The 27,385-nt window shown below is 39.5% G+C and overlaps 1 protein-coding gene across 1 annotated transcript in view; it reads right to left on the reverse strand.

Annotated features, from left to right (window-relative positions):
• Positions 1 to 27,385, reverse strand: part of ctnnd2a (catenin (cadherin-associated protein), delta 2a) — a 272,893-nt gene that overhangs the window by 161,456 nt on the left and 84,052 nt on the right. The window contains 1 exon segment of the mRNA XM_059326789.1: positions 21,392 to 21,504. Within this exon segment, the coding sequence (XP_059182772.1) occupies positions 21,392 to 21,504 (113 nt within the window).

Here is a 27,385-nt window from a genome sequence, read left to right on the forward strand (position 1 = left end):
ATGTGTGTTGAATGTGTATGTAAATACCTTGTGTGAGCTCTCTGATACTCTATTCAGAAAGCAGTCTATTGTGCTCACAACAAGGCTGAGGACAAACTTTTGTGGATATGACAGCTGAGTGACAGTTCAACAGTCGGGCTGGAAGAGAATTGTCTAGTCAAAGTGTTCACTGAAATGACTTCTAATGCCTGACTACTGACAGCTGCAACAAAAACCCCTATTCCCCCCAAAAAACAAAGAAAACAATGCACCATGGTATTGACAAGCCCAATGGAGATATTTCAACTCTCTGCAGCTTTCTCTGCTCCCACTCTGTTCCTTTTAAGTCCTACACACTCTTATGCAGATGTTTAGCCTACAATCTTTAGCTGAAGATTATGTATGGAATAAATGCACACACAACTAGACCTGGTCTTTTATCATGCAGCCTTTTTCTCATCTTACAAATACTTGTACCTGCAGGCTGCACATAAAAATACATATCTGTAGGGGGGAATGAAACAGGCATAAAGAAGCTATCACTTGCCCCTGTATGCTATAAGTCATCACTGCATCTGGAGATATATGAATGTATACACACATGTATGTTTACTGCTAACTTATAAGAGGCTCTAGTGGTTTTTGAACATTTTTATAAAACATAAAAGGAACATAAAGTTTTACAATCAGCGTTTATAAGAATGCCAGATTGAGATTTTTTCTCCATTAACATTGCCAAGAAGATAATGGAAATCCTGATCTACCAAACAAAGATTGGACGTCTACTGCACATCCTGCTCATTCAGTGAGTATCCTCCACGGAGGACTTCTCGGTTTCTTTCAGTTTTCTCTCATGAACGTTTGTTCATTTAAATTCCAGCGACAGACATATTTTTAGAAAGCTAGATAGATATGCACATGCATGCAATACCTCTGCAATATCTGACTGTGTAGTGCCGCATGCATGATGTTTCAACACACATTCCTGTAGTTACTCATGTGTATGTACACATGCACAAAACGTGGGTTTCTACTATGAGCAGCACCTGCTAGTTGCACGATTACGGCTCATGAACATCTGCTGTGTGTGTCTAAATCACCAAGCTATTATAGTTATTATGATAGGTGGGCTATCGCCGTTTTGCACCGGCACAGATAATGACAGAATACCTCCATGCATAATTCACCAGGGACCGGTGGCCTGACACTGGGTGTGCCCTGCATTATTGTACTCCACAGACAGGGACTGTCTAATATTTATACTCATCTGAAAAGGCTCAGTGCAGCAGGACTGTTATGACATGTTATTGAACTGGAGATTAAAAGCTCTGCTGCACACACATTATGAAATGTTAGAATAAAAGTTTCACTTTTGGTAGATTATGAAACAATATCATGAAAGTTTTAATGTTGACTCATTGAGGTACGGATGCTGAATGTAAATTGTGACATCTGAGCCCTATTAATAATTATCCTAATTCATAAGCAAGGGTATTTTAACCTTTGCTTAACATTCAGCATGCTATATTTGAGAGTTGTTCTGTGGTGTTTGGTGGTTTGAGGATAAACCTTTGATTTGAATTTTGATGCAGTGTTCAGATGCCTTACATTCTGCTCTGTAGATCATGCTAAGACACAGGAGCCCTAAAGGGGAAATATGCATTACATGCATGTCCACAGCAGGCAGTTTAGCAGTGAGTTAATAAAGAATATACTGTGCAGTAGTAAGTAAACGGACCATTTATGAGCTGTAGCCACAATAAGCATGCATACACCAGGAACAGACAGGCTAGCCTCTCATACCTTACCTTGTTAAACATATTTTGTTTTTTCTATTTGTGTACAACATGGAATGTATTTATTTCACAGTTACAAAGTGGTGTAAAACCAAAATAACATTTTAACAAACCCATCTGCAATATTAATTGAAAGGCATGCACTGTTGGCTCCATTAAGCCCCCCTTGACTGAACCATAATCACATGTGACAAAGTAGCTGTAGTATTAGCATAACAATAACAACTTAAATATGAATAATAATACCAAAGGCTGCTAAGTACACCAGCAAATTAAAGTAAAAAGGACAGATGATGTATCAGCACACTGCTGGCCCACAGAAACACAACTAAATTCAGAAAACAGTAGCAGCCAGTCAACAAATCAACACTACTTCATGCATTTTCAAATGTTTCCAGCTGGAGATGAGCAGATGAAAGAGCAAACACTAAAACTCTACGTGATGTCAACCAATAAGCATACGCACACACCACTGTATTACAGATAGAGCCAATTATTAGACAAACAGCATGGGATTAAAACAGATTATTGAGGCCAAAGGTGAAAACACTTGGCTGGAACAGCAATCATAATTTGTCAAGAGTGTTGCTGGCTCACAGTCAGAAAGTTTGGCCTCACCCAGTGGGAGTCACTGATGATTGATTCTACATGTAGGACTGTCGCCGGGACTAACTGAGATCTGAACAGTGTGCAGTCAATCATCACAACGTTTTTAAAACTAGTTGTTTACAAAGTGGAGTGTGCTCTCTGAAATGAATCAGCGAGTTTATTTCACATCATATATTCCACTGTTTCCCTTTAAATCTCATGTTATATTGTGACCCAACATTTCATGCTGTCAAAAGAAAGAGGTTGGCTTGCCACTTCTGTTTGACATATCATATTCATGAAGTGATGGCTTTAATAACTTTTTCAGCTTCCCAGTGAAACAGCTTTTATCTTTTGGCAATTCCATACTTTTCTACTCCCATTCACATCTACACTTATCTGTTTCGTATCTGAGTGACAGGAGGTCTGCCCTGTTCTTAGAGTGCATCTGTTTATGAATGTGCACATGTGATTGCCCAGCTCATATTTCTATTAAACAACAAGTAAAATCCCCCAACCATCTGTATTTTGTCTTCTAAATAAATTGTAATATCTTGCAGCATGTCAGGCACCGTGAAACCCATACACATACATCAATAAGACACAGACTCACACTCAAGGGCAGTAGTGTGATGTCACGGGTGGATAGGACATCTCAGAGCTTTGGGGGGATGAAGCAGTCGACAGTCTAAATCACTCATCCCCTGGAGGATAATCTAACCAATGATTTAGTGGGAGTCACCGAGTCACTCTCAGCAGCTTCCACTCCAGTGGAGGGATATATTAGTGTGTGTGTGTGTGTGTGTGCGTGGGTGTGTGTGTGTGTGTGTGTGTGTGTGTGTGTGTGTGTGTGTGTATGTGTGTGTGTGTGTGTGTGTGTGTGTGTGTACAGTATGTGTGTGAGCATGCAAGAGGGGGGTGAGGTTATTCTCCTTACACCGTCTCTCTCTTTGAGGCCCCCATGAGACCAATTACCAATACTCTGTGGCTTCACATACACACACTTGTAATCTGACACCACATAGGAACTGTCGCTGCTTGACTGTGTGATCGGCATAATAGCTCAACATGAGCCTCACACTTTCAATATTTATGAATCAGGAGAAACCACTTGAAGAGCGCGATAAGTTATTATAAAAACACAAGCACACACAGAGAGAAAATTACAAGAATTAACTCAAATTCGGCGCAATAAAATGTGAAATCAGGAGCCGTTGCAAAAGCCAAGAAAGTAGTCGAAGACACTAAATGCTGTGTAAACTTGTAACAGGTCAGCATGATGAATAAACAAATCTACAAGAAGCCAGTTGCCTAGTTATTTACATTGGAACAGACGCTAATCTTGTTACACAGCACAGGGAGCTCAGCATGCATCTTTGGTACTAAGCTTGATCTTTGGGTTTCTTCTGATCACTTGGCACAACTCTGCAGGCCGACACTGTTTCGAGAAGTACACCTCTGGCTGATTTATCCTCTCAATATGCTGTTTTGTTTGAATTTAAAGAGACTGTAAGTGGACTCATTGTCCTCCTCACAATAGCAAGCTCCTGGGATGCATTTAATCATTTTCTTTGAACGATTCTCATTCAACCCATTCCCACATAGTTAGACAAGTGGTGTCTGAAAACAATAACATGCCCATGTACTAAATACTAATTCCTTGCCCAACCTATCACTCAACTGCTTCACATCCCATTACTGTAATAAACACTATAGACAGCTAATCTTTCATAGGAGTGTATGGCCATTTTAAAATGAATAATGTTCATGCTCCTTTACACAAGGTGTAGGTGAGCGTGTAGGTGTTTAAGACAATGAGGCTGTCCACATAGCCTACATGAATTTTACATATAGTATGTGGGAATATATGCATGTATTTGTTTGATTGATTGATGAGAATGATGTGATATGACAGTGGGGCCCTGGGGCTGAGGTTTTAATTAACTGGTAGGAGAGGAGTTGGCCAGTCCGACTATCACAATATATCACCATGTCTGGTCCGCAATGACTCAACAGCATCCATCTAAGACCCTAGATAGAGCGTGCACGCGCACACACACACACACACACACACACACACACACAAAGGCCATCTGGCTTACACGGTGATTTCACTGTCTCTCTTTTTTTCCCAGCTAGCATTTCAAAGTTGTTAACTCTTTTGCAACTGTTGCTAACATCTTGAAAAAACAGAGGCACAAGAAAAGATGTTTCAACTTGATTAAGTGTAAAATTATGAAACTAAGATAGTGTGTAGGTTACTTCCTGGTTATTTCCAGTTTGTTCATTTTCCCTTTCTACGATTTTACCTGCATATAGTCACTTGTACACACACACACACACACACACACACATTGATTTTACACTCATTCTACTAACCAGAAATCCAATCTAATTTCTAAAATCATGCTCATTAAATGTGTGAGAGCAGACAGGAATATTTTCTTCATGCATGAAAGAATAAAAGCACACACTGGTAAATAACAGCCCTAAAGCTTTTCGCCTACAGTATATCGATTACAGCAAATCAGTGTTTGGTTGTTTTATTATTTTGATTATAATGTTTCATTAACGGTAAAGATTTATATTCCACAGCTCAATTTCACTGTGATAAAAACAAATGAATAAATGTGTCTCTAATACATTGTCAAACAAGGAAAACACACCTAACTTACAAAGAAGTTATTTTTTTCCTCTTTCCAAATTGTGGATATTGAGAGAATGGGAAAAAAATAATAAGAAAACACGTGGTAATGACAGTGGTATCTGGGGGCAATAAATGTGTTAATGATATTTTTACTCACCTTTCACACTACAGGTGTGACAGAGAGTGAGTTAAAACATTATAACTTATAGTAGCAGTGCTAAGAATAGGGCTGCCATTCTAGCAGATGCCGACCTAAGCACATTGAAGCTGAAGCCCAAGGTATAAGCAAATATTATTCATTAAGACCAGAATAGGACACTGATTGCTTTAGTTGGTTTGTCTAGATTAATGATGGTCGTCATGTATGTGATCATGAAACCACTTTTTCAAATTGAGGTCTGTTAATACTTCATGCAGACTCGAGTTTATAAAGACATTTGTCATGAGAAAGTCTCAGAGCACCAAGAAACACAACAGAACAGAGCCAAGAATAAACAACAAGAAACCACCATAGCAAAATGTTGTTAGCTTGCATGTCTACACAACAATATGTCAATTGTAACTACAAATCAATACCTACACTAGTTAGTATGTAAACAATGTACATGGGATTTTACATTCACCCTGCTGCTCTCCAACTCTTTTCATGTAGAGGTGGAAACCTGAAGACTATGACTCTCCACAGGAATTCATCTAAATTATGTCAGTTTTAAATCATCAAGCGACTCTCTCCACCCAGGATACTGACTGACTCATTGGGTTACAATGCAAACAAAAATCGATTTGGGAGCATCTAGAGCAGGTGATAAAAGTCACAATGAAAAGTGTAATCACAGCATCCAGTTATGGCTCTTGGGAGGACTCTGCCCCCACATCCAACCCCTGGCCCACAGGAAATAAACTTGCGAGCTTTATTGTGTTAATCTAAATCCTCTATGAAGTCTTTGTGGGAATGTGATAGTTTGTGCAGCACAGCACGGTATAGTGCATGCACTAGTTTCTGTTTCAATGAATGAATCCAATCAATCATTTGTCTTTTTGTTTGCTTTCACAGCGCGGAAGGCTTCAGTATTCATGTAGGCACCAGAGGTAACGATGCAGAATAAAGGCTTGGAATCTAAACAGACAGTTTTTGTCTTTTTTTTTTTTTGTCGATTTTTGTCCTCTTCACACAGTTGGTATGTATTAATGACAAAGTGTTGCTCACAAAGTTAAAGTAAGGAACTTGGGAAAAGAGGCTGGGACCAGATGTGTGCAAACCAGTCCCAGGTACACGCACACACACAAACATCCTATCATCCACACAGCCTCCACTATAAAATCTTCTTCTCAAACTGCTCCAGGCACTGATTCCTTTGGCCTCAGGGTATGATGCCTCAAGAGGACAAACTCATTCATATTCTTTCTCTCTCGCTTGCCCCCTCAGACTCTGTCTTTCTCTCTCTCGCACATAGACACACACACAGAGCTTTCTGAGACCCTCTAGCACCAACTCTTTGGAGCACATCAGAAAGAGGACAAGAACTTGAAAGCAGCCATGTTTCTAAGCCCTGCATGTTAATGGCTATGTGCAGATTTACTTGGACAAATATCTTCATTACTGCCTCTGCTTCCTGCTTGCTCTTTGCCCCAAAATATTCTTTGAGAATATCTCCGCTTACATCAACCCTTCATATCAAACCTCGATCTCTCACCTCCCCTCTTCTTTATTCTCACCCATGTCTCTTTGTATGTTTTTCTCACCAACCCTCTTCCCTAACCTCTGCCATTATCTTTTTTCTTTCCCTCTCACTTTCTTCTACAACATTACTTGCAGTATTGGATCTAAAGATATTCAGGGAAAGTAAATGCGATGGTTGGTTGAGCCAGCACAAACAAAAAGCTGCATGTATTGGTGTCAGTGGAAAATTAAACCGCTCACATCTTTTTCTTTCTTCCCGTTAATCAACAGTTTGGGTCCAACTGCCCACTAGTGACTTAAATGTTTTTTTTGTTGTTGTATTTTTCCTATTTTTTCATGGTGGTATTTCACTGCTCGGTGAAGTCATATATATTGCTGTACATGATATTCCTGTGCAATGATCTACTTATTTAAGGGAATTCTAGGAAAATGAAAATCCCAAGATGTCTCTTGACCAAAGAATTTCACAACAAACTCCAGAGATTCCGTAGATAGAGTTTCTTACTACTTATGCTCACTTTTATAGGTCGACTCTATCTGCATTCTTTTCAGGGTTTTTCCACTCTGTCTCAACGAAAGTCTATATCTCTATATTCCCATATTTCTATTTTATTCTATTGTACATATCTCTACTTCAAATGTATTCTATATTTCTCATTTGTATTTGTACATGTCTTTATTTACTTAAGACTTGCATTTGTCTTTATATTGTTGTATATTTAGTGTAGAGTGCATTTTTAAATTTATTTTATTACACAAGTACTTTCTATTTCTATACCCATACAGCAGCAACTATAACGAAAGCAGTTTCCCCCCAGGGATCAATAAAGTATTTCTGATTCTGATTCTGAAAACCAGTGATGCAGGTTACCACAATAACTTAAGGTTATGAATGATGTAAAGTCAACATTAGCTGTGTTAAGAGTAGAAATAACCATACAGATGCTAAGCAATGCACCTCTGTGGATGCCATGTTACTTTGGATCCTAAAGTCAATAACAACACACACTAACTAATCAAATGAGTCACTGGTAGACCAGCAACTATCGTGTTCTGTGAAGTAATATGACTGTTTCCTGACTGAAGGAATGGTCTGATGGCAAGGTCAAGCAGTGAAGATATACTAAATATATATACATTTAAACTGATAATTGGCTCCATAAAGTGCACATTTCGCCCAGCCCGAATATGTAGCAATGTCAACATCCAGAAATATACTGTATAGGTCACATGGGGAAAAGTTTTTAGAAGGGCTTTGCAAAATAGCATTTTGACATTACAAGACACATACTTCTGCCATAATTTGAACATCTGGATTGAAATACATAAGGAACTCCAAAGAATGTTGCAAAAACCTCACACAGACAGAAAAATGGATAGTTTCTTTGGGCGTTAAATAGGTAGGTAAAAATGTACTATATTTGGATATATGAACTGAAATGAGGGGATATTTTGTTGATCCTAAAATAGGCATAATATTGAATATAACACTACGCATGCAAGTAATCACCTATTTTCCTGTAATGCATCTCCACTGTGATCACTGTGTTTTCTACCATAACTGTTGTGAATTGCAGTTGGCATTTTTTGAAACCAGCTTACTTTAATCCTGTTAAATGGAAATCTTTTCTGACACTGTCACCACACACACACTCAAACACAGAAAAATACATGCCTACAAGACGGCAGACATGGAGGCGGGCAGGCAGGGCGTCACACATGCGTGATCCTGCACACACACACACACACACACACACACACACAAACGCTGCATATTAAAAAGCACCGTAATAGCCTGTCGAGCCTTCTGAGTTTGTGGTCAAAAAACATCTCAGCACCTCTGTATGAATGCACACACACCTTTTCTTTTGCAATTTCTAATGAATTGAGAGCAAAGAAGAGACCATAATCTCTCTCTCTCTCACACACACACACACACACACACACACACACTCTATCTCAGAATAATCATAAGCACCAAAGTCAAAAGGAGTGCCAATGATGAAACCCAATGATGAACAAACACTGTTTTCGTGATTATTTCAGGGTAACTTCAGCACAAAGTGGAGTCCCTTCAGCACCGATTAGATACAAAGACCTAGATTTATAGTAGCAAGGAAACACATTAGGCGCATTTCCATAAAGTACTTTTCCCTCTAGTGAGTCATTATGGGTGTGACTTGGGAGAGAAGATCCACCCAACCTCACCGGTTAGCAGCTCAGGTAGCGGCTGAGAGAGTACCTGCCTTGGGTAGGTATTTTTCTGAGCCGCTACTAACTAGTCGGCGCTGATTGGATATGGTTGAGGTGGCGATTTCGCACATGCATGATTCATTTGCAGACTGGACGCTGAGGGGTAACTTCTCCTGACTCCGTCGGTCAGCTGCTACAAAATACCTGAATGGGAACAGAGGCCGAGGGGAACTAGTGGGCGTAGCCAAAACACTCTTTCCAAAAAGTACTCAAAAAGTACTCAGTGGAAACACACCTTTTGTTACTTGGACTAAGAAGGCAAGAAAAACTACATCAAGAAATCCAAATAATCATATTATTTATGGCCATTCAGTAACATATTACTGTCTTGACCTACAAAATACAAAAAGCAACAGCAATATGCACCATATTTCAACATTTTATTAAAATGTGACCAAAGATGATGGATGAGTGACATGCACAAACAAACGGACAACCCAACTAAACACTCACAAAATATTATCATGGGGGACTATTATGGCTACTAATGTCAAAAAAAGGAGAGCAGATAACACATGTGTTCAAATAGCCATCAGGTGTCCTATTATATAAACTCTGGGGAGAAATTACCTTCCACAGCATTTGTTAATAAGCTCATTTCTCTTCTGTCTCTCTGTCTCTTCTGCACTTCTCACCAGCTTTCCTCTGTACATTTTACCCACCTTGCTGTTTTGGAATCATTCACTTTCTTGCTGTCTTTTTTTTGTTACTCTCTCTGTGTTTTGTCTCAGTGTATCTCTCTCAGTTTCTTTCTCTCAGACTCTCTCTCTGTTTTTCTCTCTGTGTCTGCCTCTCTGGCATCATTTGGTTGGTTCTTATCTATTCTCACCACTATCTGGTGTTGGGGGAAGATAAGCATGCATTTGCATGTTTAATGAACCAAACACCCCCGATTCCCCTCAGCATGAGGACACACACATACACTCGGGGTGCATAGATATACACACGCACATGCACGCACACACTGCTGCTTTTGGCCCTGAAGGCCTCTGTCTCCTTGCCACTGACATGGAGTCGCCAGCTGCTGACTCCTACAGGAGTAAATATGGCCTATCTATCCGCCTTCACATCTACAGCTGGAATGACAGAGGAACATCATTTCAAAACAGAATGGAAATTATATGACATATTGGAAAGGAACAACAAAATCCCAAATTGAATTATATTTGATCTTTACGGAGGCAGTATGTGGGATTTAGTGACATCTAGTGGTGAGGTTGTGAATTGCAACCAGAATACCTCACGCACCCCTCGATTTCCAAGCAGGTAGTACAACCTACAGTGGCCTTCTCACTTAAAAACACTGGAGGCATCTTAGGTTTGTCTAGGGTGCAACATGGCGGACTCTGTGGAGGATGACCTGATTTTACACTATTAAAATCAAAACTATGAATATCATATTCCATTTCTGCCAATAAATTCTCCTAAATCCTAGACATTGGACCTTTAACGAGTACATAGTGGCCAACAAGTTATAATATGGATACCTCAGAATGCTTGACTGATGCTACTTTTTCAGGAATATTAGAGCATTTCACTGTCTCTCAGAGCAAAATACAGTCATCTGTTGTGCATTTTTGAAAAAATAAACAAGATTAGTTCCACAATCACACACACTGTGAGCAAATCAAAATACTGCTGTCATAATAGTATCAAAATAAGAGTGTTCTTTCACAATAAATAAACCGAGGCATTATGAGCAGGATAACTGTGTTCAACACAATGAAGAAGAACCTGAAAAATCAACTGCATGCAGCTACCAATTAAAATGAAAAACTGAAAGGTGCACATGTAAGAAGCACCAAATTTGGTTTCATGTTCTCTCTGATTGTTTCTCCACACTAGCTGCTTAGTGGCAGAGAATCAACTGTTCTGGCTACTGATCAAAAATCCGCCATCGACTGGACAAGATTTAAGCTCTTCGTATACTTGGCATACATTGCCTGTACTTAAGTGTCCCTGAGCAACAATCAATCCCCAAATCCCTGCCCGCGCTCCAGTTGTTCTTCAGCTGACTCTGACCTTTGACTTCCTTGTTTAGGATGCTGAGACAAATGTGTGTTTTTTCAATCAGCTACATCAATAGAATATATTTTTTTCAGATTTTATTAAGTCTGAATACCTTTCACTGCTGCTGCTCAGCGCCATCACATCATTTATCAGGAAACACAAAGCCAAAGGTAGGGTTTCTCACATACAGTGAAATGTGTCGTGTGAAGAAAAAAATTGCCCCAACTATAAAAAAAAGCCAAGATGTAATTTAAGAGCAAAGACAGATAGATAGAGGGAGAGATGAAACAACACCGAGAGAAGCAGACAGAAAGATAGACAGTGGGGACGACAGCGGTGTGAGAGATGCCGCCACCTGCCACCATTTTTCTCCTCTCCTCTTGGAAATGCATCATCAGTCATTAGGGGGGAGCATGACTCGCGGTATCATCATCACTCACACAGACACACACATACACATACGCAGACACAAACACAAGGCGTATTTTAAGGTATAATGCAGCGGCCTATAATTTGAGTTCCCTCTATGCAGCATTTTGCTGAGCTTATAAAACCGCCTGCAGCTAATGGCGTGATGGATCCCTCTATTATCACCCAACGCAGGAGTGAGAGTGGGGTATAGTGAGATAAAGGAATGTAATTGGATAGTATTTTAGCCGTGGCAAAAACAGGAGGGTGGTCAGGGACAGAAAGGGAGCACAAAAAAGCTGTAAAATGATAACGTGATGAAGTCTAAAAGCTGTCCGAATGTGATGGACCTCTCATAAATTAAATCCAACATTAACAGGAATGTGTATAACGTGCGTCTGTAAACCCATTTCAAACTGATGTGATGCAATAATGTAGTGCAAAAATATCCTGAGTTCATACAGTGAAGCATGATAAAATGCAAAAAGACACTTCAATTCAAACTACCCTTTAAGTGGTCCAGGAACGAATCTGTTTACCTAGATGAAAGGTTCTCTTAGCGAGGAGACACTGTATCATGTTGCGTTTTCTTTTTGCTTTTGCTATGGAATCCTACATGCATTCAGTCAGTGATGCAGATAATCTGAGTATGAATACTATATGCTGCAGGTCGCATATGTTTTCCTGTTTGCATCTAATATTAACAATTCAAATTTTATACAGCAAAATCATCCATACACTAAAAGAATGATAAAGAGAAGACACAGCTAATACCACTTTGGTTTATGATTTACACTGCTGATATTATAGCTAATAGAACATTGAGTAGAGAACTGATTATTTATTGCCACTCATCATGGTTTATATTCAATCAACAAAATGTATTTCACTTTGTTTTGGCCAAAAATTAAAGTAATTTCCATCTTTCATAGGGCACTACAGGAAAGAGTTATTAAACCTAAGTTAGCATTTTAGCGCCCTGGGGTCTAACCTCTCAAACTCAATGAGGATTTTGAATGGGTCTGTGGTAAAATGCCGGAAATAAGGTATGTGGTTAACAAAACCTTCAGACATGTTCACCTTTTGTTGTAAGACATAAAAAACATTATTTAATACCTCCACTTGTGAATTTTAACATTTTTACGTGCTCTTAAAATGGCGGTTGCTAACAAGTGGCTAAATGAGACTTTTAATGTCATCATGCTTGACACGGACGGGAACTCTCTCACTAGTCCTCCTCACAGCCTCTAGCCGTGTTTTTTAGTTCTCTTGCAAACTTTTGTAGATTATAGATTAGGTTAATCAACAATTTATGAGGCTACAGTTTTGCCAGATTGTTAAAACCGCTGGTTAGCTTGTCGGAGAGTATCTGAAGCTAACAGTATTGACTTTCAAGTCCTGTGACTGTAGAGTAGTTCCTTATAGCATAATGTTAGCTATTAACTTATATCGCCTGCATTAACTACTAAACATCATAAAAGTGGTGTTCATTTATCTGCTGAAAAAAACGTGTAAGCATCAGAAACATGTTTGACCCAGAGCTTATTTCGTCACATTAGAAAGACACTAAGTGTTAAAATAAACAGGCTACATTAAATCACAAGCATCATCATGCTGACATTATGAGCAATGACCTGCAGGGATTCCTTTTTGTGTTTTTTTGTGACTGGTCCATTTCGTGTAGAAGACTAAAATGATACGTCGAAAGCTCCTTTTTACAGGAACGCACAGTTGATTACCACCATCATGACACCCATTATCTCTGGGGTTACAGGTTTTGTTGAGCCAGCTAATACAAAGAAGGTCTGGCTTGCTTTAAAGTACTAGGCTTTATTAATTGTTAGAATTGTTAGAATTGTTACATTAGCATGTAGCTCAAAGCTCCCCTGTGCCTCATAGGGATGTTAATAATTACAGTCCATTACCCTACATTGAGAACTTTGATCGATTAATACTAGCAGTTAAACTGTTAAAATTATAATAATTTTATTACATTTAAGGAATTAAAGAAAGGTTTCTTGCCTCGTAAAATAAAAATAGGCCTTAGAATGTATGTCTTGGTGTTACACAGCATGTCTACCTGCTACCATATCGGAATAAAAAACAGTCATCAAGCTGTTTGCTGCACTGAGGACTGGCCTGTTTATTGTATTTTATGACTGCTAGACTCTTAAAACTACATTATGATGCCGTCTGCAAAGGGTTATTGATACTTCAATGAGGGTCCGCTATCATTTAGAAAAAAAATTCTGCCGCACAGAGCCATTAGCATGGCTGTGGACTTTAAATCTTTTTAAGACACTGATGTAAAACAGGTTTGAAGGTAAGATAAGAAGCTTACAAAAGAAATCAAAGTAAAAGAGATAGGAGAAAGAAGATGAAACTGAAAAAGGCAGAAGGGAAAGGTGACGAAGAGAAGAGAAAAGTGAGAACAGAGAACAAGTTAGAGCAAGTTATATAAAAGGTAATTCAATGGCAGACAAGCAGAGGACTTTTTCAAAATGTGTTTTGTACTCACCATGTGTCTGGGGTCTATTAGCTGCTGGGACCAACTCTAAAGTGTGTGAAGAATAAGCCCATACCAGTGGTGTGGATGTCTGATCCTCAGGGTAGGACAACTTTATAGTGTAGTAAGTGTGTGTGCCCCTGAGAGAAGTCTTGGGTGCAGGGTGAGGAAATGTGTGGGCATGTGTGGATGTGTTCGCACACGTGGCATAAAGATTGGCACCGGTCCCTGCTGGTGTGGAACTAAATGTCACAGCTTGATTAGAATAAATCGTCCTATACGGGCTCTGGGACCAACTCACAGCGGGGCAAGCACGTGTGTGCAGTGACTCACTGCTTTTGTTCCCTCTCTCTCTCTCTCTCTCTCTCTCTCTCTCTCCCTCTCTCTCACATACACACACACACACACACACAAACACACACACTTGGACACTCATGCTTTACCTTTCTCTGACCTACCCGAGGGGTCTTTGGGCAGATGTGAAAGTCTGAACAACACAAACAGAAAGCTGTTACTGCCTCAGGATATGAACTTTACACCTCACTATCCCTCCCTTTCACTGTCACTATTTCACACATGCACACACACTTTTATCTCTCACTCTATATCTCTGTGTATTTGTTTAAAATGTTGACTTGGCATTAATATTAGGTACACACTTGTTCTGCAGCATATAGAACAGCTGAATAAATTTTTTTTTGGCCCTCTCACAGATATAAACACACAACACCAATGTCCTTGTACCAGCATTTTCTTAGTCATTCAGCGCTTCCACGACCAATGGATATCAGAGGGGGGACATTTATTCATCAAGACAACACAACATCTGGCACTCCTGCGTGTGTATATTCCAAAAAGAACTCCAACCTGAACGACAGAATAGACCGTTTGTAGTAAAAAAGGCTGCAGTTTCTGTGAATTTAGGCTACAAAACAACTGACTTAAGTTTAGGGCAAATAACTTTCTGGTTAGGCGTTATAAAAGACAGTTTAAACAGTAAATAAATGTATGTAAATGCCGGAAGTGAAGTAGTTAGGAAGGTGACATTGGCCACGGATGTTAGGTAAAAAAAAGTATTTCAGAAATCATGAGCATCATAAGTCACGCAAGTTACATAAGTTAGGTGAAAAAAAAAAATGGAAGTTATGTGAAAAAACGTGACTCCCAAACCATGAGCCACAGAAGTTTCGCAAGTTACATGAAAAATGTAAGTTATGTAAAAAACTTAAGATTTACGCTGTTTTTTGGACGCTAACATGTGTGTGTGTGTGTAAGGTAAGAATCTGCAGAATTACGACTTTAAGTTTACTTTTATGAAGTGATTTTGTAGTACTTTCTTTCTCTCTGCATTGCAATTCTTAGTTGCATAAACCATTAACAGCAATAGAAAAAAAATCTGATGCCTGAACAAGGATCTGTCTGTTTACAAAATAGACATAATCCACATGGTTCAACCCATGAGCATCATAAATACATGACAGCAGGACACATAAATGATAGGGCCAAAGGGAATGTCTGGTCAACAGAGCTCATCAAAACTAGCAGAGAGTGATTATCACACACACACACACGCACACGCACACGCGCGCACACACACACACACACACACACACACAGTACCATGAACCAGTACCATGCTGTACTGCAAGTCATTGAGTACACAGAGAAACTTCTGTTTATTAGCACAGTGATAATACAATGAAGCAAAGTAATATTTGTAAAACATGGAAACTAGAAAGGGTAGTGAGATAGATGTTTCGAGCAAGAGAAAGACAAACGTGAGAGAAAATGAGACAATGAGAGCAAAAGAGAAAGAGAGAGAGAACAGGGAAAAAAATGAAAAAATAATAAATCAATGAACCTATTCTGTGGCTGCCACAGGGTAATGAAAGCTATTTATTAGCCATCTATCCCTTTCTCTGTCTCTTTCCTCCTATCACTCTGTCCTTCCTGTCTCTCTCTCTGTCTCTCTGTCTCTCTCTCTCTCCTTGCTTTCCCCCGCCCCCAGGATTGATACTCTCATCTCTCTCCACTAAACGCTAACAATTCCATTAAGCACAACAAAACACTCATTTAGAGGTCACATTTGTTTCGCTCAACTTCGCCTGTCATCTGCATACCAACTGAGGGGCTGCCTGCCTCGCCATGGATTCCTATTATCTGACATGACCTTTCTGCTTTAAAATAATTGGCGGATCATAATGGACCTGCTACTCCCTTTTTCTTTAATGACGTGGCTTTACAACAGCTGCAATCTGTTTCTTTCTCATTGTGCATTATTTGTTTTAAACCATGACTGACTGTTGTAATATATACATATCGTCATCTATCATATCATTTATGCATAAATACTCCATAGCACTAGCCACAAGGCATCAAGCTGGTACTATATTTGCTAGTAGCCAGTGGAATATGGCAATATCATAATTAAATTTCGCCAGTGAATGCATAAGCTTACGTGACATCTCATATACAGCCTTGATAATCTACAGTATTGCCCCAAGTTATGATTAGCTCAGTAGCCAGCTTCACATTATTTCCTCAACAGTTCACGGGCAGTGCTTTAATGCACCAATAATGTGTCCCAGAATGCCTAGCAAGGTCACTGCAAGGCAGGCGACAGCCGCGGGACCTTTAATGATCTGAATCTGCCAAAGAATTGTACATTTATCTGCATTACATCTCAGTGAACTGCAAAAAACACGGGCGAGGCACATCTGAAACACGTTCTGCAATACGCTGGTTTCTGCAACTATTTGTGCATTAAGAATTGCACTTTATGGATGTTTTATTTCATCCTTCATGAAAAGCAGATGTGATAAGACCACTGAGAAGCCAGTGCACAGTTCTGAAAAACTGTTTTACTACAGTGGGTTGTAATGGAATGAATGAGAGCAGACACTGATAGAGGCAAATATCAAATATCAACAAATATGGCAGTGTTTCCCAGTTTTGACCAATACATCTCCTCTTAGTCCAGCTATAGTATGCTGTTTATCACAGGCGAATGACACACCATGATAAATTATTGTCATTAAATCACCTTCCTGTACATATGCAGCTACTTATCTTGGTGAAATTATCTCCATTTGCTGGGAATGACGTATGTAACTAGATTACCTAAATAATTCCATTTCCTATCCTTAACTTCACATCATTTGGTGCTGTATCACTCTTTGTTTTGGCATCTCCATAACAGTGAAAAATGGGTGAATATTAATTGAAATTCATCAACCATAAATTCAGTGCTATACCCCTTTAAAAGAGCACTGAAGGCTTGAGCTGTGCAGCCAGTCAGGCGGAAAAGACAGCAGGAGCAAATGTTTCCCACTGGCTGCCACTTACCACTAATGTTAGAAAAATGATAAATGAGCGCCGGCATGGTGTTTGCATGTGAATGTGTATGTGTGCCTGTGTGTGTTTCCTTCCTGTAAAGTGTTGTGTCGCATGCCAACAGTTCACAGTGTGAACAGATGTTAGTCAGTAATGCCCTGGGTTTTTCTGCACCACAGTCAGGCATTTTTTAGGGTCCTCAGCTCTGAGGAGGAGTCCGTGGAGATGCCTGAATTGCTTTATCGAGCGGAACACAACTAAGGACACGCAGGCTCGCAGCGGCTGCCAAGAATACACAGAGACACGCAAACACAAACACAGAACTCGCTTCAAGCGTGTGCAATACAAACCCAGCAAACAGGGGGAATACAAAAACCCACACAACACACACACACACACACGCACACACACACACTACACAACTACAGGGTACCAGGTAGCTTGTGCTCCTCAGTTGGCTTTCACCCTGACAGGCTTCTAACAGAGTAATGGACCCACTGCTGAGTGAATATGGTGGTTGCAGCTTAAAGCCCACAGGAAACCTTGTCTAAGAGAATATAGACTGTCATGAAAGGAGAAACATAACTTCAGAAAGAGTAAGTTTTCATGAAATGTCAAAAAAATGCTATGCAGAATATATAAAAGACCCCCATTGTTTGTCTATTTAACCGTCTCCCTTTTTCCTCCCAATCCAACTACCCCGTCTGCCTTCTTTCATTTTTACCTTGTGCTTTATTATAACACCTATTCACTCAGAGCCAGCCACCACACTCTATATTTAGCTGCTGCCTGTCACTGAGACCCTGATGAAGGAGAGGAAAATGAGTGGTGATGTTGGAGACCATGGGAAAGGTTATCGCTGTCTCTTTGAATAGCATCAGACTCTCTCTGATCATTCATAGTTATATTGCAGACACTAATATCTATACTTAGGCTTGGGGTAAAAAAAAAAAAAAAAAAAGACCCCGTTGGATCTGGATATCTGAAAAAAAGAATAGTGTCGATCAAATAAAATGAAATGAAAAAGAATATGGGCAAACTCAGAGGTGAGCTGTCACATGTGTATATGCATGAGAGCAAAAAAGGAAGACAAATGCACATCACACATTTTAGTTGACACACATTGACAAATTTGAGCGCACACAGGGATGGATGCAGGCTCACTGGCATATAGTGAGCTGTCAGCAGACAAAAGCTTAGCTAAGCCAATCCTCTATATCTGATGCGATAATCATAAGATGATGCAACTATGAGACAGCAGACTTGACAGCAGACAGGCCATTGCTGGCACATGCAGAGGCAAATCATTCCCACAAGCAGCATAAAGCAAAAAGCACCCAAACAGATGCACAAGTTCAGATGAAACCGTGGTGAAGTGTTTCTTTCACAGACTTCTAACATATGCTGAGGACATGAAGAGCTCAGATGATGTTGCCCGGAAGGAAAATTACCACCAATTATTATATATAAGAAAGTGACAGGTCACAAGGAGATTGAGCTCTTTTAAGAGTTAAAACATTGCTGGAAAAAGATTCAAATAAGTCTAGAAAAGCCTGCGAGATGGCTCTATCAATACAACCTCAGATCTTTGCTTTCTTAGCTGCCTCATTTAAAAATATTGACTAACCTGTCCAAAATCACAGGAAAAATATATGTGAATTATGATGGCTTGACATTGGGCTAATAAGCCAAACAAATCATAGAGTCAAGAGTAACAAGAAGAGAACAGTTTGAAAGATGAGACCTCAGAAAAATCAATGCAAACACATAAATATATGGAAGGCTGATTCTAATTGAAACACTGATGTGAACTCTAGACCTAATCTTAAATCTTATCTGGCTTGTTCAGAGGCAAATATTGTAGCTCATAATAAAACACTCTCAGTTCAAATGTATTAAATGGAAATAGCAGGGATGGTAAAAACCAAACAGTATTTTATAAAGTGAAAAGCACTAATAAATACACCAAAGTCTATGAACCTAAATCGGCCGACACCAGCATACAACATAGATTCCAAAAAAGTTGGGACACTGTGCAAAGTAAAAATGATTAGTTTAAATTTTGTATACATATATGTTGTCTTTTTACAGTTTTCAGTTACATAGATGTCACAAAGGATTGGAAAATTATTATATTGTGTTTATTTTTTTTCTTCTTTTATCTATTTTTTTAGACAATGTCCCAACTTTTTTGGAATCAAGGTTGTGTATCCAAAATCACAATAGGATACGGAAATAGAAAAAACTGAAAAAACAAAAAAATAAAAAAACACCAAATAAAGGTCAATATGATGATAGAGCGCCAAGCTAACAACAACAATCACTTCCGGTAGATAACAGGTGGTTTATTTGAATTGCAGAGATATGTGAAAAGGGACAACCTCAACACAAACACACCACTTAATAAATGCAATATGTTATAAGATCAAAAGTCAATAAAAGATAAAGAGTTGAGTGAAATAATTTGTATCATTTCTCTAAGGTGACTTATTGACAACACCAATTCCCAGAAAAAAAATAATAAAAACCAAATTTCTGTGACCTCCTTTTACTTAAATATAGTACAAAGACAAGACATCTCATGTTTACTGGGAGTATTTTTTCTTTTTTTTTTTTTTGAAAAAACAAATATACCCTCCCTCCACCCTGTTTTATAATTTTTATTTCACTCAGCCTCCCAACTGTTTTGGAAAGGGGGTTGTACTGTTAAAATTGAAAACTAAATTACTTATCTTTGATGTTAGTTCTCGGAATATTTTTGAAACACTTCCTCTGTATTTTAACAAATAATGGAACTTCAACACAAACAAAAGAAGAAGGAAGCCTCTAAACTTTCACCAAAAAGTCTCATCTGAGACTCAGCATGAGCAAACAGAGTGAATTTTTTTTCCAGTGTGCTCTGTTTCCCTGCCCCCCCTCAGGGTTGTGTACTTATGCAATAAGCTGCCTGAGGGAGTCAGAGGGATGCTGAATTTATATGAACCTGAGTCTTTGACATCACAGTGAAATTGATGCAAACACAAAAACATACACAAGCACACAAACATACACACACATACACATACAAGCCCCTAAAAAAAGAAAACTTTCTACCAAACTTTACTTTTACTTCAGATTTCTATCTACAGAGATGCAGAGTCCGTGTGAAGGAGAATGTGGAGGGACAGTGATTTAGTGAGAGGAGCAGATATTGAGCTCAAGGTTTGAGCTGTTAGCATAAAATCCCAAATTAGCATGCTAGTCACATACGCCACCTCCTCTACATCCACCCTTCCTCCATCTTTACTCCCTCTTTCTGTTGAGAGCACTCTTTCCCTCATCTGAAAATTATTTTGGCAACAGAAAGGTCAGCCTAATAAATGAGGTAAGTATTTTGAAGGGTTTCAGGGCTGTGGCTAATATGCTAATTAATGCTATAATATGATGAAAGGGGTTCGACCCGAATCACAGTTGCAAACCAAAGTCTCTCAGAGGACTCGCTGAGAGTGTTTGTGTGTGGGTGATGGTGTGTGTTGTCTCACCAAAGTTGCCAAGACTGATGTGTGTGTTATATCAGGCCTTCAGCAACTATCCGGGTGTTTCTGTACTGCATGTGAGAGTGTTATATTCTCACATCATTATGTCGTGTGTCTGCCTATATAGCATGTGCGTACGCTCAGTGCTATTTTACTCCATGTAACACCATCGATGTGTATGTGTACTTGTGTGTAAGTGTGTGATTTTGCCTGCAACCTCAGTGTTGTCCTAATCCATCCAGCTGATAAATGCACCCCACAGCAGGGGGAACACTGTTCTTTTCCAGTGGAATCACTCCACAGATCTGAGGAGAAAACACCCAGAATGTGTATGCTATAGTGTGTGTACATGTGTGTGTGTGGGGTGAAGGCACATAATGGTGCAGTCAGCGTTGGTGTCATAAAGGACGCAGAAGCTATTCCATCATGCTCTAAGTTTACGCATACATTGCGCATGGGGAGGGTACGATCACATGCATACAAACCTCAGATGCACACTTACAAGCATGCAATCTTGGATATTTTTAGTGGTTGAGGACACACGCACGAGCACTTTGCTTTCCACACAATAGCTCAACCACTACACACACAAAAGATGGAGACAGTGTTTGTAAACTAATACCCCCTCCCCAGCCTCCACCAGTACACACACAGAAAAACAGGTTTGCATGTTACCTGATGCTGCTCATGCTGCCTGCCTCTGATCCCAGCTTGCATCTCTCGAGCTGGGTGGCGACAATCTGACGCTCAGCCTCAAGTTCCCTGGTCAGACGTTCAAACTGCAGCTCCTGAAGAGATAAAGAAAGACAAAGTGTGTGTTAGACAGAGCAAGAAAGGAAGTAAGAAAGAGAGGTTCTGCGGCAAAGTTTGGAACTGATGATAAATCGTTTTTTAAATGATACCAAAACTCCCCAAAAACTATTTCCTCTTGGATTGGTCATTAGTGGGAGAATTAAAACCACAGATGTATGATAAATAACCTTTTAAAGCCGCCCGACAGCATTGGAACACTATTTCAATGTGAATAATAAGTTGGTTTGGGACTGCAGCTTACTTGTCGTGGGAGAAGTGAAGCATTGTCAGCCGCAGGTCATGGAAACAGCTTAGGGCTTGAAGACAGCTTTGCGACAGTTAAAAATGAAGTGTGATCATTAACATGAATGTGATTGACAGGTGAGAAAAGGAGTGAAGCAGAGTGACTGGTTGAAAGTGTTCTAAATGTGTGAGCCAAAAAAGATAGAAGCCTTTTAATCCTATCCGCTGTGTGGTGCGGGAGGGTTGTCAGATGGAGCAGTGGAAGCACTCCACCTGAAACTGGGTTACAAACTGTACATCTGTCTAACGAGGATATTTGTGGAATTCCTTCATGAAATGTGTTCCTTTTTTCAGTTGCTTTTCTGTTTGGATCATAAAAGAAAATTTGAAAAGTGACGTAAAAGTAGATTACACTTTGAAAGCTGGTAACAGATGCACTTAAATGGGGTAAATGAGGTGCACTTATATAGCGCTCTTATCCAAAGCTCTTTACACTACACAATACGCTCATTCACCCGTTCACATACTCATTCATACTGGTGGCCGACGCTACCAGGGCACACTGGTGCCACCTGCCACCATTGGATTCATTCACACACCAATCAACGCAGCATCGGGAGCAATTTGGGGTTCAGTATCTTGCTCAAGGATACTTCGACATGTAGGCTGCCATGGTCGGGGATCGAACCACCAACCTTCCGACCAGAAGACAAACACTCTACCAACTGAGCCACAGCCGCCCCACTTCACTGACTAAATGACACATTATCTGTCTGGATCATTTTAAAATGAAAGACACATTATTTGGGCCTCTGGTCTTAAGGACCTGTACTATGAAGTAGGATTTGGGGTAAGCAAGATAACTTTAGCACTTGGTTTTCAGTGTTATGACGATGGTTCACTTTTTACCGGGATACATTGCCCCTTTAACTTATGCCGCACATCTAACTTGCTCTGGAGCAGGTAACGTTCGAGATAAAGGATCAATACATATAAAAGCACCACCTACTGACCAATCAATTGTCTAATAATTGAGTTTCACAGTTCACTAAAGATCCAGTGTATTTGTTGCCTCATTAGCACTTTGAATTATGTTTCTATATATTTTTTTAATTTGTTCTGAAGTCCATTTTACACCTCCATGTTACAGCTGAAAAATAAGGCTCAAATTGTCACACAAGCCATGTATAAAACCTCTCGTTGTACACATAAACATCACATTCATCCATGGAATACACAAATGTAACTATGGTCAGATCTACTCATGCTATAGATGGGGCAGTGATATTTTAAGTCTGTCTGACTTTTTATTTTTAGATTATCTCCATCTCTGACATGTTCTTCTGTCCAGCTCCTTCATCTAGATATGTGTTCCCTTTTTTCTGTGACATTATGAGCTTATTAATTTATGCATTGCCAGCTGTCCTTAGTGCAGTTGCCAGCTGCAACTGTGTTACTTTGTCTGTCTAAAAACTAGTTATTTTTGTCCGATATTATAATTTTCTCTTTGTATGCAAATTAAAGTATACTTGTCCATATTAGTGATTAGTCATATGCTGCATACACCACCCAGAAACCCTTGGCTGAATCGCCAAGTTGAAAGTTGAAAAGATTCCCTGTGTATGTTGAACTAATACTACTGACTAGTACTGACTAAAAAATACAACACAATGAAACATCATGTGGCCAGCAGCCTACAGTCTGGTGACTTGAATGTTCTTGTCAAGTTACACCCATGCCAAGACACTACTGGGAGCTGCTTGTTTAAGGGTGCATGAATGGAGGATTACCCCTGAACGCATCACTCTTAACCAAAACCCGTTTGCATGTGCATGTGTGCTGATGCATTAGTTATTTAAGTGGCTTACTGACAGTTCCATATCAGTCATTTAGCCATGAGCCAGACAGATGAGGTTTCAAACTAGCAATCACTGTGTGTAAGCATGTGCGTGTGCATGTGTGTACGCGTGCTGCATTCAAGTTAATCACAGCCACATGGAAGCAGATCAATAGTGCAGTGAACTCCACCCCACTGAAGATATTGTGCATGTAGGAGCGAGTGCATGTGTCTGCGAGCCCCGGAGAAAGAGACCGTGTGAGCGAGACGTAGAGAGAGTGTATGCTGGTTTGATTGGTTTTCTCAAAGCCATTTGAAGCTCTGAATGTGTTGATCCCCAGTCGCTATCTCAAGTCTCCAACCTCAATCCCCTCTCCTCCCCAACACTACAGAGCACAATGCAATTCATCTCCCCCTCTCCCTCCCTCACCCCTATTTCACGCACGCTTACAGCAACCACTTACTCATAAATATGCACGCTCTTTCTTTCCCTCTTTCCCAGTTTTCCTCGTACACACATATATGTCCCTGCTTTCTCCCACTTCTCTCTTCGACTCTCTCTCCCTCACACACATTCACTTAAGTGCCAAAAGCAAGCCCCCGACACATACATATGTAGTACTAGCAGTAGTAGTTCATTGATCTCACAGCAGGAAATTCTGTGAAGCATTACCACATACTGTAAGGTATATGAAAACGAGTCTGTTCACTACATGGATGCTGTAAGTTCACATAGAAATTGTTAATAAGTAAAACTTGTGCCATTACACCACTAGCCGGGCAGGATTCCATTTTCTTCCTCCTCTAATCTCTCTTAATCTTCCCTCCATTCACTCAACCTCTCCTTGCTTTCCTCCATTCATCGCTCTGCCTCCCTGTCAGCAACTCCTCTCCAGATTTTCTTTGCTCTACCTGCGACAAGATAAACCTCATATGAACAACAAAGTAGCAGGTTCAGTCTCCCCTATGATTTGCAAAGCGAAGTGACGCTGGGAATTTGAGCAGGGTCTATTAAACCCTCTGGACCCGTAATTCTAAATTACAGCATTGTTTTACAGCGAGGTGCCTCGCTTCAAAGCCGCGCTCTGCTCCCTGCAGCAGACTGCTTTGTCACCTTGTTTGCCACCGCTGCAACTGTTTTAAATCCTCAAGGTGTAAAAATGCAAATCCCTGCACCTAAGTGGCATTATGCTAATTGACTGAATGGTAAAGTATCTTAAATGCCTTCTAAGGTAACGCGTAATGCTTGAATTCCAACTTGTTCGTTTCCCATCTGAATAATGGTAAAAAAAATTGTTAAATCATGCATGACCTTTGGTCACACATTATATAAATTCAAATCCTTGGCCTCAGGAATGCTGTTGGTATGTTGAGATAAATGACGTCTATGAGGATGAGCTGCTACTTTCAAAAGCTGGTGAGGAGCTTGACCGACTCGTCCAGTTTTATGCAGCTGTTTGTTCTGATTAGCTGAAACCACGAGACAGCAAAAAGCGCATTTGAAGCCCTCATAATTAATATAAGAACAACATAGTCCTGGAAGCTCTGTGCTGCAGTTTTGGGATTTTATTTATAATTATGGATGCTAAAAGATCCTCTGAAAAGCTTTTTTAGACACAAAGAAATTTGATTTATGTGATTTGGACACCTACATCTTTCTCCTTATATTATATAAGCATCACTGTACAGCAGTGTGTTGCAAACAGCTTTCAATTTGGATAAAAACAGCTGCTGTAACAGTGCCAGAAAAGTCAGCAACATGTGTTAAAATTTTGACACCGTCATAATTACTACACTTAGGAAATCTTTGAAAAAATATGATTAGCAATTTAACACCAGAAAGTGTCTGTAATGTTGCTGAGAAGAACTTATTTTGTTGAATTATGCTTTTAGCACAGCACACATCTGCCAGCTCAATAACATTTGACTCAGTAAAAGCTTACTCACTCGCCAAAAGTCTTAAAATCACGAAGGGCATTAAATTCAAAGTGACACGAACACAAAATCTACAGATGGATGAAAAGAAAATGATTATGTACTGGTGATGTAAGGGAATAGTCCAGCAACATCATGAGCAAGCTGTTTGTTTTCTGCAACAGAAATTCTTATTTCAAGGTAGTGGCATAATGTAAATATATGAAAAAAAGAGTATGTTGTATATACAGGGAAGAAGATGAATTGTAAGTGAGTTGTGACTCATGGAGAATATTAAAAAACAAGAACAGAGAGGTGTGTCATGTAACTATCTGTGTCACACAGCTGATAAAAGCCTTCATACTTGAACAACATCTGTGGAATTATGCACTTAGAGCAGAGAGTTTTTGAAACAAACATGATTTTATTTTCCTCCTGTACATTTCAGGCTGCATCACTGCTGGAGGCAATTTATCCTCTACCACACTTTCAAATGCTACCTGAATATAATCTCACCAAGAACTGTGCAACAATGCTGATGCTGGATCATCATATAAACTTAATGTGATCTCATCAACATTCAAATCAAATTATAGGATTTGTCATTATTATGATCGTTCTGTTTGTGCATTTTATGAAAACCCTGCTGTTCTGAAGTTGTAACATAATTGCTAGACAATTTGTGTTGTGTGTAGTAGTATCATTTACCTTGAAATGTGCATAGACCACAGTTCAACAGATCCAAAACTGGTGAGTTGGGAGTTGCAGCTGGTGCTCCCTGCTTGGTCCGTGTGTTTCTACCAAAAGTGTAGGATTCCACTATGTTGTGCGTGTGTTGGTTAGGTGTCACCGCCTCCCTCTCAGGAATGAATAGGAGGGAGAAAGCAACACCCACAGTCCATCACAGAGGTCTCTATGGCAACTGTAGAACCACATCCCTGACCCTTCCCCCCAGCCGGCGTTATAAATTAGATCCTCCCACATGCAGTCCCTGCCCTGCCACATACCTGCACTGCTCTCAGAGGTGTCTGCGTATGGATTTGAGTCTTTCCCCAACAAAAAGGGTGAAATAATGTACAGTGCCAGTCAAGAGTTGGGACACATCTTCACATTCAATGTTTTTATCTTTATTTTTATTATACCTCTACATTGTAGATTATTGTTAAAGACATCAAAACTATGATGGAATACATAAGGAATTATGTAGTAAACAAGAAAGGGGTTAAACAAACCAGAATATGTTTTATATTTTAAATTCTTTAAAGTTAAAAAAAAAGGCATCTTTTGCTTTGATGGTCACAAACAAATTAGGAAAGCAAGAAATAACAAAAGTTAACTATTAACAAGGTGAACCTGTTAATGAAAGCCATTTCAGCTCATGGAGCAGACTGAAGCAACAGAAATGTGCAAAGCTGTCATCAAAACAAAAGGTGGATACTTCAAAGAATCTTGACTTTATAACATATTCTGGTTTGTTTAACACTTATGTTACCACATAATTCCATATGTGTTCTTTCATAGTTTTGATGTCTTCAGTATGAGTCTACAATGTTGAAAATTAAAATAAATAAAAACATTGAATTTATGTCCAAACTTTTGACTGGTAGTGTATATTGTTTATATTTAGTGTGAAGCAGACAACAACACACAGCTGGAGAAATGGAGAAATATTGGAGGAAACAAGACGGTATAAACATATATTGGCTTGATAAGTAAATCCCATATGCATTTGCAGTATTAAGTGCATGCATACATGTTTACATACAGCAGGCACTTAAACCTGTGTATTCATATGCACTAAACCCTAATAGCTCTAGTAGTACAACAGAGGGTTGATATCTGACCTGTGGAGGAGAGAAAGGGGAATCCCCCTGAGAGAACCT

Source organism: Centropristis striata, chromosome 23 (genome assembly GCF_030273125.1).
Source record: "Centropristis striata isolate RG_2023a ecotype Rhode Island chromosome 23, C.striata_1.0, whole genome shotgun sequence".
NCBI classification, from domain to species: domain Eukaryota; kingdom Metazoa; phylum Chordata; class Actinopteri; order Perciformes; family Serranidae; genus Centropristis; species Centropristis striata.